This window comes from Bombina bombina, chromosome 3, assembly GCF_027579735.1.
Source record: "Bombina bombina isolate aBomBom1 chromosome 3, aBomBom1.pri, whole genome shotgun sequence".
NCBI classification, from domain to species: domain Eukaryota; kingdom Metazoa; phylum Chordata; class Amphibia; order Anura; family Bombinatoridae; genus Bombina; species Bombina bombina.
The window spans coordinates 1020196194-1020210925 of NC_069501.1; the positions used below are offsets into that span (position 1 = coordinate 1020196194).

Consider the following 14732-nt stretch of genomic DNA (forward strand, 5'->3'; position numbering starts at 1 on the left):
CACGCTCAGCAGTACAGGAGCATTTTTGCAAATAGCATGTTTGCTGAGCATCCCAGGGCTGTAACTGACGGCGTGGTGTTTTGCGCAGCTGGGGAGGGGCAAGTGTGTCTAATGCAGAGGAGAGAGTTTTGTTATAGTGGGCTGTAGCAAGATCAGGGTAGGTTATAGTGGAAGTGTGAGGGAGGAGATTTTGAATGATTTTTGAAAATTGGAGCGGTTCCACAGCATGTGTATTTCTAAAGGTGCGGGGGCGGGATGGAGAAGTGCGTTTACCTGTTGCATTAATATTATAGGTGACCAGGTGATGGTCTGAAATGGGAAAAGGGCAACAGGTGGTGTCAGATATAGAGCAGAGGTAGGAAAATACCAGGTCGATGGAGGGTCCATCACGGTGAGTCAGGAATAGGGTGGATTGTGAGAGACCGAAGGAGGATGTGAGTGAAAGAAGTTTAGAGGCAGTAGGGGCAGATGGGTTGTCAATGAGAACGTTGAAGTCCCCAAGAATTAGGGTTGGTATATTTTGAAGAGAGAAAATGAGGAAGCCATGTGGCGAAGTTGTCAAGGAAATGGTCGGTCCAGGAGGGCCATATATGACTGCCACTTTGAGGGAGAGGGGGGAGAACAGGCGAATACAATGGACTTCAAAGGAGGAGAGATATGGGTTTGGAGGTAGGTATTGATAAGTGCAGGAGGGGAAGAGAGCAGGAAGTTAAATGCATGTACCGGTCTGGTAATAGCACATGCACACTTTTGAATCCAATCTAACAGGAAAAAATACCAAGTGTAGTCTTGTGTAAATTGTAGATCTATGAATGTTGTTTATCTTATCTGGTGTACTTGCTGGGATAAACAGTGTGTATGGTGCACCTCTTGTGAGGTGAGAGAACGTATTAAGGGAGCATCTCTCTGATATCATGAGACTGGACAAATGCTCAGAAATGGCAAAGTACTTTATCACAAAACATCAAAGTGTAACCACCACATTTAGAGGATGGTAATTGAGAAAGTTAAGCAACCCAGGTGGGGAGGTGACATAGACAAATTGCTATATAAGAGAGAAAGCTTTTGGATTTTGTGAAAAAAACCCTTTTCTAATATTGGGTCAGTGACTAAAATCTGTGTCAGGCTTTTCCTTTATATACCATTTACCTTATTTAAAGAATGGTACTTACACCAGTCTTATAAAAGGATGAGTTTATTAAATTACAGATCTATACATGAGTGGTGATAGAAGCGTCTAACATACAAGGCTTTATTCTTCTAATCTATCTACACTACAATGTGTGTATGCAAAGGAAGATGAAGTCTCTCTGTTATGTAGGTGTGTTTGCCCTTCCTTTTTTCTCTTTCTATCATGGTATAGCATTATTAGCAAATGGAAAGTAAGTAATATGTCCGTCAACCTGAAGATTAAGGATGAATCGGTCACAAGATTTATAATTGTCCAATAACATTACTGCTAATTTTTAAAAATGTGTGTTGTTTTTAATATGGTTACGTCTATGATTAAGGCATGTAGCATGTAGCCAAAGCACGTAAGAAGCAACCATCACATATATATTTTTTTATTTTTTTTGATGTGACAATAAACTTCAAAGTTTTAATTGCAGAAGTGCCGGCTACCCTTTAGCTTATCATCCATGGAATCGAAAGTCACCTCACCTCACCCCATATACACACACACATATATATATCTCTATCTCTATCTATCTCTCTATCTCTCGTGGGTATTGAAAAGAATCACCCCCTTGAAAATAATCACATTTTGTTGCTTTGCAGCCTGAAATAAAGACAGGCACAGTTTTTGTTAATCCATTTGTAATAACTCAGTGCAACTTATAATATCCAAGTGAAAGATATAACACCAACATGTCAGGCAAAAATAAAGACAATTCAAAAACAGAATCACTGAGTTGGAAAATGGATCACCCCCTCTTAAAATTATTTAAACTCAATCAGGTGTAGCTAATCACCTTCTCAACGGCACACACAAAGCCATTTGACCTTCAACTGTGATCAGCTGTGGGCATATTGATTAGCTCAACATGAAAATAGCTTTCCTGGAGCATCTCAGTCCCTGGTAGTGCAACTGAAGCAAAAAAATCAACTATGGGTGGCAAGGCATTGTCAAAAGATCTCCGGGATAATGTTGTGGACAGGTACAAGTCAGGAGATGGATACAAGAAAATAATCAAAGGCTTTATCGATGCCTAGAAGCACAGTGAAGGGTATTATTAAGAAGTAGAAGGTATTTGGTACAACGCAGACCCTCTCTGGATCAGGACGTCACTCCAAACTGGATGAAAGAGCCAGTAGAAAACTGGTCAGAGAGTCTTCCAAGAGGCCCACAGCAACTCTGAAGCAGTTGCAGGAATTTATGACAAAGAGTGGTCATTGTGTGCATGTGATAACAATATCACAAACTCTCCACAAATGTGGCTTGTGTGGGAGGGTTGCAAGAAAAAAGCCACTTCTCAAGAAAGGCCACATGCAGTCACGACTGAGCTTTGCTATAACACATCTAGGAGATTCTGAGGCCACATGGAAAAGGTGTTTTGGTCAGATGAGACTAAAATTTTATTATTTGGCCTCAACACCAAACGATATGTCAGGAGGAAATCCAATACAGCTCACCATCCAAATAACACCATACCTACAGTTAAGCATGGAGGTGGTACTATCATGTTATGGAGGTGTTTCTCTGCAGAAGGCACTGGAGTACTTGTCAGGATAGAAGAAATAATGTATGGGGCAAAATACCGTCAAATTCTTGAGGAAAATCTGTTGCCCTCTGCCAGGAACTTGTCAATGGGAGGAAGGTTTTTCTTAAAACATTACAATGACCGAAAGCATAAAGCAAAAATGACCACACAGTGGTTGAAGGAGAAAAAGGTGAATGTCCATGCATGGCCTTGTCAGAGCCCAGACTTAAACCCCATTGAATATCTGTGGCATGACTTAAAGACTGCAGTCCACAAACGATGAACATAAAATGTAATGGAACTGGAGCATTTCTGCAAAGAAGAGTGGGCAAATATTGCACAGTCTAGATGGGCAAAGTTAGTAGAGACACATCCCAAAAGACTAAAGGCTGTCATTAAAGCAAAAGGTGGTTCAACAAAATACTGACACAAGGGGGTGATCCTTTTTCCAACTCAGTGATTCTGCTTTTGAATTGTCTTTATTTTTGCCTAGCATGTTGGTGTTATATCTTTCACTTGGATGTTATAAGTTGCACTTAGTAATTACAACTGGATAAACAAAAACTGTGTCTGTCTTTATTTCAGGCTGCAAAGCAACAAAATGTGATTATTTTCAAGGGGGTGAATATTTTCAATACACACTGTGTGTGGGTGTGTGTGTGTATGTATATATATATATTAATATCCCTTCAATGTTTATTTTAAATTTCTTTCTTAAAAGAGGAACTATATGATAAAGGTGCAGCCCTCATTATACGGTACATAACACACATATAACTAAACCTTTTCTCTGCTTATTTTTTTTCCAGCCAGCGATGGCATTTATTTGTTCCAGATCTTCATGGATGGCCTTTTATTTGGGGATGTTTGTAGGCTTCTTAACAACTTTTTACCTGGCTCGCAATATCCTAGATGTGAACAAATCTCAGAAATCTGAAGCTCTTCGTTCATGGAAGAATGCCAAGTATATACAAGAGAGCACATCTCACTTTCATTTTCCAGGTAGATTAAAAATCGAAGCATACCTTTCATCATTTCGATCCTGAAAACTGGGATGAGAAGTTGACAGTACAATGTTTGAATGCCCAGGGCAATTTTTGGTAGACATGTGCATTCAGAGGTTTTGTTCACCTCTTTGTGCCATTCGGCTATTTATGTTGCCACATTTATTCTTGTGTAACAGCAACAGAAAAAACAAATTATATTAGGGTATCTAAAGGATTTGGGCTTTTAGCCCAGTGTAGAATTATAAACTAATAATTTAAAATTTAACACTTTATTGAAAAAAGACAACAACAACATAAATCTCTTGTTAGGTCTCAGGAAAGGGAATGTTACAACCAATCCTTATATTCAATATGAGCCCAACACTAATTAAAAACAAGAAGGGCCATGAGGTCAATGGGGAGTGTGTTAATTGTGGAGTATATCCAATATAGGGTTAATTATTACTTAGCAAGCATTTATCATTGGCATTCTACTATGCTCATAAAAAAAGTGGAAATTATCAAACCACCCAATATATAACTAAACCCTATAGAGATATCAACAGTATGTCTTATATACACACAGAATGTTCGTTCACAATAAGGGTCGTGATTATGTCCTATAATACTGGAAGAATCGGCTGCAATTTTAATGTTGTTAACGATTTGTCTAAATCGCTGTGTAGTCTTAACAAAAAAAAGAGCTGATTATATTCGATAATTGTCTTATATATACTGTAATCACAGTTTTATATGAATGTCAGCCAAATAGGTTAGACTATCTCTTTAAAAGCTAGGCAGCTAAATATTTTAATCTCAGTATCAATTCTCAATATTGTAAAGATGTGTGGAAATCATAGGGTTAACAAAATTGCTCAAGCATCCCAAGCAAGCATTCCTATGCACTCAAAAGCGTCCTCCTACCTGCAAACTTCATGGGGGTTACCCAGTCAGCCGATTTCTGGCTAAAAACCCTAAATAATTTTCAACACACACACCAAAACACTCGTTATTGTGGTATAGATTATAGTAATAAAACGCCCTATTATTCTCAATAGTTGCAGAACTTGTTAAGCTTAATCGTTAAGTAACACAAAAAAGCTGTGTATATTACACCAACAGATCCCAGTTTCGTAAATAGTATTCATTAGCTTCAGTTAAACTATCTGTGTTTAAAGTTTAGCAACTATGTTTATAATCTACATATATCAATGTATCAGAATATATTGCATTGTGTGTATGGCACCTAACAGTTAAAGCACACACTGTCCCATTGGCCCCGCCCACCGACGCATTTCTTCACTAACAAACATGACTTCGTCAGGGTACTAGGGCTGGCCAAGCTGTAAGACACGGCTTATATACAGTTAGGTTGTTATGGTAACCATTGTTTGTTTGCGGAAGTGTCAACCGCAAGTTTGGCTATAACAATCTCTGTATGTTTGTAAGTATCTATCGGATATTTACGATACTCTATTATAATTAAAAAAAATGGCAATAAAATATGATATATTTACAATCCACAATTCTTGTGGTATGCAAAGAAAAAAAGTTAATACAATATATTTTTATAATCCACAATTCTTGTGATATGCAAAGGATGCTTGTATAGAAAAAACTACATTCAAAATTTACTTGACGAGTCCATTGTTTTCCTTTTATCTTTTGTATACACATCTCAGTTATATGGATGGAAATCTTCCAAAACTTAGTTAGAATGCCTTATTTGGAAATACAAAAGAGTCCTCACGAGTATATCAAAGTATGTTACAGTGCTCACAAGTTTATAATTTACAATGAAAAGCGAGACAAGATTATATTAGCGATAACATGGCAGAAACTCTCATTTTTATGTTTATATAACGGTTGTATTTATGTTTTTTAGATGGTATTTAATATCATATGTTCTCATAGGAAGCATTTAAAGGACAATGCCTCATTGAGGCCCATAGGTGACATGGATTGTAACTCATGTATCCGCCTACATTCTTTCTTTTTAGTTACATTCCCTTTTCTCCCTTGCAGTTTAAGTTGTTCAATTGCAAAGAATTTTATATCATATTTGCGGTCACTATGTATAGAATGCATATGTTGCGCAACTGGTACAGGTCTATTCCACTTAATATCACCCAAGTGTTCTAAGACTCTTGTGCGTAGTTCTCTTTTGGTTTCACCTACATAGATCTTTGGGCAGCTGCACATAGCGACATAAATAACCATCTTACATCTGCAGTTCATAAATGTTGTTATATTATATTTTTTGCCAGTCTTTGGATGTTCAAAACATTTGATGGGTTTCATGTTCTCACAGGCCTTGCTGTGGCTACATTTAAAGAAGCCTTTGGTTCTATTTAGCCAACTTTCAGATTGAGTCTTTTGAAAGTGACTATGCATTAAGATGTCCTTTAGGTTTCTTGAACGTCTATTAGTTATCATGGGTTTAGATGGTAATATCTCCTTAAGGTCTTCATCTTTTGCAAGGATGTGCCAATATTTGTCAAAAATTCCTCTGATCTTGTTATGTTGGTCCCCAAAAGTGCCAATAATCCTTACAGGATTAGTATCTTTAGTCTCTTTTTCACTATTGTTCAATAGTGTCCTTCTGTTGATAGCTTTTGCTCTTTGATATGTTTTTTTCAAACAGGCATTTGGATATCTATCCTAAAATCTCTTTCTTAAGTCGCCTGCCTCTCTCTCAAAGTCCTCATCAGAGCTGCAGCGTCTTCTAATCCTGAGGTATTGGCCTTATACCCCATTTCTGGCTCTTAGGGTGATGACTTTCCCATCTTAAAATACTGTTTATTGCTATCGGTTTTCTAAAGTGTAGTCGTCAGCAACACACTAAAATCTGGATATGCATAGATTTTAGTACGTTGCTGTTGCTCAAGAATAAATGTGGCAACGAAAATAGCCGAGCGGCACGAAGGTGCCGTCTTCTTCTGCATTCAGAGGTGAACGAAACTTCTGAATACACATATTTAATTTTTGGCAACCTAAGGGTGATCAGAGGAGGCACATCTAACACATATGAGTGGTTGAAGGATGAGGTTTGGGGGTGTGGCTCGCACTTATCACTGTTCCAGGCAATCCCTAATAAGTTCAGATCTACAGGGAGGAAGGTGAGACTGAAGGATAAATTCAATTGTCCCACTTGATTTGGGAAACTTGGATCTTCTACTTCAATAATAAGTCATTTTGTTTCTACCTCAGCCAACAAATTGCAATAGCACCAAAAAAACTTGTCCCAGATAAATATACTTATAAATATTCTCATTGTATTAATAATAAATAAAGAGTTTAGGAATAGTAAGTGTGAAATATAAAATGATCTTGTTATTTTTACACCTCCTTTTGGCATCACTGACAATTAAGAGATATCACTTTGGCATTTAGCTAATCCATGAAACAAAAAAGTTGGAAATATAATTTCAACCTGTTCTTAAATCTGTTTTTTTTTTAAATTTTGTTAATGAGTAGGCTCAGGAGCAGCAATGCAACCCTGGGAGCTAGCTGAACACGTGATGAACAAATGACAAGAGGCATATATGTGCAGCTACTTATTACCTTCTAGGTCCAGTAGTGCAAAGCTCCCCTGAGCCCACCTTGGTATGCTTTCCAACAAAGGACACCAAGAGAATGAAGTACATTGGAAATTTTTTTTATAATACATGCTCAATCTGAATCCTAAGTTTCATTTTGGCATTACTATCCCTTTTAAATGATACATTTTCAAAATATGCCTAATCTTGTAAACCTACATATATTATACAATTTTTAATACTGAGAATGTCCAGATAAAACTCTGTATACTCCCAATCCAAAGGGGAATCACAGTTTAAAGAGCTTCATCTTTATTTTAATAAAAAGTATGTTATTTTTTTAGTGCTATCCTGTTAACCCCTTAATAGCAGCCTGCGTGTAGCGCTTACAGGGGAGTAAGAACATGTGTCTTGCCAACAGCTATAAGCACTTTCCTTTGTTCCTTTTTGTTTTATTATTATTATTATTCATTATGATTTCATTAGCTAACAAATGCTGACAGTCTATGATATATGTGGTATTGTTTTATTGTCTTGTGATGTATTCCATTGCTCTTTATACTGTACTTGAAATTGGCAAGCCTTAACGTGTGTGTGTGTGTGTATGTGTATATATATATATATATATATATAAATCCTCCGTGTGTGCCTGCACTCGCAATACAGTAGGGTCATCAACCAGGGTGCACACAGTCTTACTTCAATCAGGGACTGCACTCACTGGATTCAATTCAAAGAATGTTTAAATCTTTATTGTGGTAACGTTTCGGGGTTCGCAGACCCCTTCCTCAGACCAGACAACAGTGTAAGTGAAAAAACAGTGCAATATATAGCAACAAAACCCCACCCACCAAACAATTAGTGAAAAATGCGCCAAAAATTAGTAACCATGGTAACACACAATTGGCCACAAGAGCAAATAGCAATAATAATCTAAATGAAATAGTTACCAATTAACAATATAGTAAATATGTACATCACATGAACCATAGCCCTATGATATATGTAAATACTTATACCAGAATACAAACAATAGTGTTAAACAAAAAATGTGTACACATTTCATCTGATATTTAAATATCATAAGAAACAAAGTAACCTTATAAGAAAGAATACACCTCTACTGTGAGCAATGTATATTGGCTCTATGGGAACAATCACATTTGTATCTATCGCCGTTTACAGCTCCGACAGCTATAGTCATCACAATGACTGCCCAGACAATATAGTACCGGAGACACCGTGCTGATGAGCATACTATGGGCCTTATATGCATTCATTCAAGGATCTAAAGTAACCCCGTAATGTATCTATCTAATTAGTCTTACAAGCATTGTATAGCGTGTCGTGTCTATCAAGAGATATGGGGGCAAAGTGTAGAATAGATACATAATTAATTATACAAGGATCGATGCCACAGGCTTATCATGTAAAGGATTAGCATATTTGTGCAGCTCAATAGACATCGTATAGACAAATGATGTTTGTGAAGTATGAGCACTACTTATTTCTAAAATCTCGTACCGAGCTAGATCACCTCCTGAAACCAGTTGTAGTTAACCTGATGTGCCGATGTATGCCAGACGAAAAACTGGCGCGGATCAGTACAACCCGAGGTCTGTGGGGTGTAAAAGTGACAAGCATGGCTAATTAGCATAGCCTGCTGAAGCCACAGAGCGGGCGCAACAGAGTAAAGAAGTAAAAACAGGCGCGGATCAGCCTGATCCGCTAGTCAAAGGAGTACCTAGACAAACGGCATGGCTAATTAGCATAGCCTGCTGACGTCAGGAAAGGGGCGGGCGTGCTCTACAAAATAATGGCCAGCTGTTAGGGCAGAGAGACAAAAGTAAAGTTTAAAACTACGTGTATGAGACAAATAACATACAAATGGTTCTAGCGTAGTGTGAATAGATACAGCACTAATTACTAGCTCATGGGCTATGTGTTAATCTATATGCAAATGAATTGCGACGTGTTATCTATTGAGCTGCACAAATATGCTAATCCTTTACATGATAAGCCTGTGGCATCGATCCTTGTATAATTAATTATGTATCTATTCTACACTTTGCCCCCATATCTCTTGATAGACAAGACATGCTATACGATGCTTGTAAGACTAATTAGATACATTACGGGGTTACTTTGGATCCTTGAATGAATGCATATAAGGCCCATAGTATGCTCATCAGGTACGGAAAACCCATGTTGTCCGGCGAAGCAGACCCATGATCTCCAGTGCTTCTCATATGCACACCACGTCTTGGGAGCCAAAGATGCCCTTACTAGGGGAAGGACGCTTTCCCAACCCCCGCCATCTGCCAAAGAAAAGGAGGGCAAGTTAGACCGATTTTTTTCGGCCAAGGGCGCCACCCTCCTAAACTGATCCCATTGAAATTTGGAGAGAGTATCTGCCACAACATTACAAACCCCAGGCACATGCCGCGCCGTAAAACGCACGTTCAGCTGCAAGCAACGCAACACCAGGTGCCTCAAGTATGTAACCACCCTTGGTGACGAAGCCGACAGCCGGTTTATGGTGTAGACAACACTCATGTTATCCGACCAAAAAACCACCGCCCGATTGGCTAACTTCTGACCCCAGAGTTCAATCGCTACAATGATTGGGAAAATTTCTAACAATGTTAGATTTCTGGTTAAGCCGGCTGAAACCCAATCCTCCGGCCATGGAGCCGCGCTCCATTCGCCATTTAAATACGCCCCATACCTGAAACCCCCTGCTGCATCTGTAAAGAGATGAAGCGTTTGATTGGAAATAGGGCCTTCCTGCCAAATACAGACACCGTTGAATTTCTTTAGAAATTCCTCCCATACCCCGAGGTCCTCCCTCATTTCAGAGGACACCTTGATCCTAGAGCCCTTTCCTCTCGGGCCTTGCAGCTGGCTATCCAACCTCCTGTTGAATATCCTCCCCATAGGTATTGCCCTACCAGCGAAATTCAGTAACCCTAGCAAGGACTGCAATTCCCTAATGGAAATCAGCACTGCTCACAGACAAACACCTTCAACAGGCGTTCGACTTTGTCCTGAGGAAACCTACAAACCGCAGCCCGAGTATCGATTTCGACACCTAGGAAAGTAAGACAGGTACAGGGGCCTTGCGTTTTGTCATCCGCCAACGGCACCCAGAATCTACCCATCATGTCCTGCATGATAACCATCATGCGCGAGCACTTGTCCGATTCCGCCTTACCTACCAGCAGGAAGTTGTCCAGGTAATGGGCCACGGCCCCACCCCCGGATGCCTTCTGGACTACCCAATGTAGAAAGGAACTAAAACCTTCGAACAGAGCACAGGATAGTGAGCACCCCATGGGAAGACATTTATCCACGTAGAATGCACCATCTGTCTTCATGCCCATAAGTCTGAAGGCAGACGGGTGTAGGAGCAGCAAGCGAAAAACGGACTCAATGTCCAGTTTTGCCATTAAAGCCCCCGCCCCTTTACCCCTGACGATTGCAAATGCAAAGGACTGGTAGTGAACCGAGCTCATGTCCGGGTCAATGGCGTCATTCACCGACCCCCCTTTTTGAAAGGACAGGTGATGGATAAGGCGAAACTTGCCTGTATCCTTCTTGGGGACAACCCCAAGTGGGGATACCACCAACTCAGGCAAAGGCTTCTCCCAAAATGGGCCAGCCACCCTGCCCAGGGATAATTCCTTATTCAATTTGTCCCGTACCACCGGAAATTCGTACGCCGATTTAAGGTTCCGGTGGACCACAGATCCAACCACGGGACCCACCACTGGAATCCTAAACCCGTCCCTTAACCCCCACCTGAACAGCTGAGCCGCCCCCTGGTCGGGGTAGTGAGCCAGCCATGGCTCCATGGCAGCTAATTTAAGTGGGGTTGGGGCCCTTGTACCCAGGGCCCCCTTTGGAAGCTGGCTTGTCTGCGCCAGGATCCTTTCGCCTGCTGCACCTTTCGCCTGCTGCAGTCCGCCCCGGAATGTGGCCCACTGCAGAATTTACAGATGTGACGAAAGGAGCAGCTTGCCCCCCTGTCACAAAGTTTATCTTGGAATTTCCAACATTCTTTGCCGCGACATTTCTGCCTTGGCACCGCTCTGTTTGCCCCTGGACGAGGCGTGGGGGCGCTAATTGTGCCCCCTTCCAAGCCCAGTTTGGACCACAGGTGAATATCCTTAGTACCAAAATGCAGGAGAGGGTTACCCACCATCTTCCTGCGGAAGGCCATGTCATATTCATGCCACGCGCCTTCCTTAAACCTGGAGGGGATATCATCAATGGTATCCTCATATTTAAACAGGTTATGACCCTGGGAGGGCCACTTGTCTACATAACATGTAGCCAGTACCCTAAAGCACCGCTGCCACTCCTCATAGGTCTCCGGCCTCTGGACCTTCTTAGGCCCAGTGCCGTCCGCCGCGCGTTCTCTGGCCCTACACGCCTCAGGGGAGAGTTCAAGGATATTGACATAACATCCATCTTGAATCTTTTTAACGACTTTAGATTTTAAATGACCATACAAGGAGTGCACCAGAGACGGGTACGTATCCCCGTGAGACGCCACTTTCCTTGACACTGGAACTGCCCCTAAACCCGACAAACCTGTGTTGACATCTTGCGATAAGGGGACCCCCTGACTAACCCCCACTGAGGAGCCCTTCCCTTTCACCTGCGCAGCTACCAACTTCTTTATCATTTTAAACATCTCCTTCTGCCCTTTTCCCACTAGGCCTAGGTCACCCTCACTTTCAGATCCTGACCCACTAGAGGATGAACCTAACTCTAAGTGTGTAGTAGGAACTCACCGCTGGGGGCCAAGGGTGGCGCAGCTCCTGATGCCAGATGTTGATGTCTGTCCTCCGTGGCAGCTGGTGTTGATGCCGCCATAGGTGTCGCGACTTGACAGGATGTGGACCCCATAGCTGGTCCAGCTTGCTCCATTGGAAAACCCTGGGGAAACAAGACATTTTGGGGAGTACTCCATGCTGATGCTGGTACCCCTGAGGGGTTCCCAACCTGATCCCTAGGCAAACACACACCTAGCGCAGCTGCAACTGCCTTCCTTATCTCTTCAGTCACACTGGGAACCTGGCCCTGAGGCCCATTCACCCTTTCTATAATAGCCTCACGCCTCAGGCCTTGTGCCACATGCATACTAACATCCCTTGAAACTGTTCCCCCAGAAGCAGTGCCTGACACATCCAGAAACTCTGTATCCCCAATTATGTCCCCCTGTCTAGCCACAGTTATCCCCCTGTGGACCCCGGTATTCATTCTGCCCTGATTAGCATGACCGGATATAGCACCTCTCCCCCTCTGCCTCTGCAAAGTAGCTCTCCTGCCTCCAGCCGTTTTCCCCTGTGCCTTTCTAGCCAGCCCCACACCGCGCTCCCCCTCTACTACTCCAGCCACCCCAGGAGCCCGACCAGCCGCACGGAGCCTCCCCAACTCACTAGTGTGTGCTCCGTGCGGCGACCTGCTCCTCTCAATTCCTCTGCGCACTTTGCCGCACCCGCGCTCCTCCCCGTCTGAAACGTCACTCGGGGAGGAGGCACGTGACGTGACGCCGGAAGGGGCGGGGCTACGGCCCGATGCAGGCCCAGGAACTTGAAGAGCCCAAACCTCGTGGGCGCCCTGCCCCCCAGTCTGCCCCGCTCCCACGCCACCCAAACCATCCGGGGATATGTTCCCCAAGAGGGCCTGAGCAAGCGACAGGACCGAGGACAAGGCCGCCGGTGGAAGGGCCTGAAGCTGCTGCCATGACGCCTGCCCGGCAGCAGCTTGGTCCGTTTGCGGCCTATCCCCCTGTGAGGACACGTTCAGGTTGTGGGTGGGTTCGAGGTGCGGGTAAAGGGATGGTGATAAATCCAAAGCGGGAACATAGGAACTCCTAGGTGGTTTATGCACCATAATTACTGAGGGCCCCATAACTCCCACTGGGCCTGCCCCTCTAACTATCTCAGAGACAGGAACCCCTAGGGCACTTGGGGTATCAGTATGCTGTGGGTGGTGGCCTGGAGGGGAGCCCTGGAAGCCAGAGCCCACAGTAGTGGCCCTGTCTCCCAGCCTTCCCCTCGTGTTAGGCCTATTCTGAATCATGGGGGCTGCCCTGGGCCTAGCTGCCGGAGAAGGGGGTACCACATCCTCAGAGCCTGATCCACAGCTTTCTCTTCCAGCTCCCCGCATGCCTGGAACCTCCTTCACCACTTCTCTATAACGCTTTGGCGGCACAGACTTTCTCTTGGCACGCTCCATCTCCACAGAAGAAATCTTACTTGAAGTCTGGAACCAGGAACAAAAGAGGGCCGGATCCACTGCAGTCAGGACCTATAAAGGTAAGCAGAAACACCCGCTCCTCCACTTGCAACAATGTAACACCTAGTACCTTCCAGACTTCAACTCAGTTATCCCTTAATTTTGTTACAGGGCCACTAGAGGGCTCTCCACTTCCAAAGGGAGAAGTGCTTTCCGGTCCTGTAACTGGGACTTACGAATGAATAACACTCACCCCACTGAACATGCCTCCACACTGCAACCTTCCGGTGTAGGACACGAGATTACCGTCAGAGGTGAAGAAATCCAGGTGACTGTAGAATCTGTAACTCATACAGATCGAGAAATTGCTCGACAGCAGCGTTCTCTGCGGTTCTCACAGTAACTCCTCTATGCGTGTTCCGGCCTGCGGTATCAAGCTCCGGGCTTCAGTGGATGACGTCAGTGACGACGTAGGGTGTGAGAGTGAGAGTTTTCACCCAGTGCTTGTCAGTTTCCTGTGGGATATGATGGGACCCATACACTAGTGGTTAATAGCACAAAATGAAGCAAGTATGACGTCCCAGAACACACAAAGGTGAAGTAAAAATCCGTAGTTTATTCACATAAGTTAAAATCCAGAAAGTTCAACAGTGCAACAAAAGCGAAAAGCTGGGTAGAGAGAGCGTGACACCAATGGCTTACATGTTTCGGCGTGGAGCCGTAATCATAGCCTATGGTGCCACACAGGTGAGACATCTTTAAAAAGGTTAACAATCAATCTGATAGGTTGTGAAACCCAGTAAACTGAACACGCCCTTAACTACAACCTGACCAAGGTATTAACCCCATAATGTTACACTGCTGAAGCCCATAAAAAATGGTGGGTCTCATGGACTCTTGCCAGTATGAACGAAATTAATTTATCTGGTAAGTTCTTACATAAATTATGTTTTCTTTCATGTAATTGGCAAGAGTCCATGAGCTAGTGACGTATGGGATAGTAATACCCAAAATGTGGAACTCCACAGAAGAGTAATAGAGAGGGAGGGATAAAAATAATCAATTTTCCTCTGAAAAAATTAATCCACAACCAAAAATATAAGTTTTTTTCTCATAGTTGAAAAGAAAAAACTTAAACATAAGCAGAGGAATCAAACTGAAACAGCTCCCTGAAGAACTTTTCTACCAAAAACTGCTTCCGTAGAAGCAAATACATCAAAACTGTAGAATTTAGTAAATGTATGCAAAGAAGACCA

General features: G+C 42.7%; 1 protein-coding gene across 1 annotated transcript in view; it reads left to right on the plus strand.

Annotated features, from left to right (window-relative positions):
* LOC128652033 (glycoprotein-N-acetylgalactosamine 3-beta-galactosyltransferase 1) overlaps window positions 1-14732 on the plus strand; it is a 111723-nt gene that overhangs the window by 21367 nt on the left and 75624 nt on the right. Inside the window, exon 3 of the mRNA XM_053704985.1 lies at window positions 3512-3704. Coding sequence (XP_053560960.1) covers window positions 3518-3704 — 187 coding nt within the window. The 5' untranslated portion in view covers window positions 3512-3517. The remainder of the gene's footprint in view (window positions 1-3511; window positions 3705-14732) is intronic.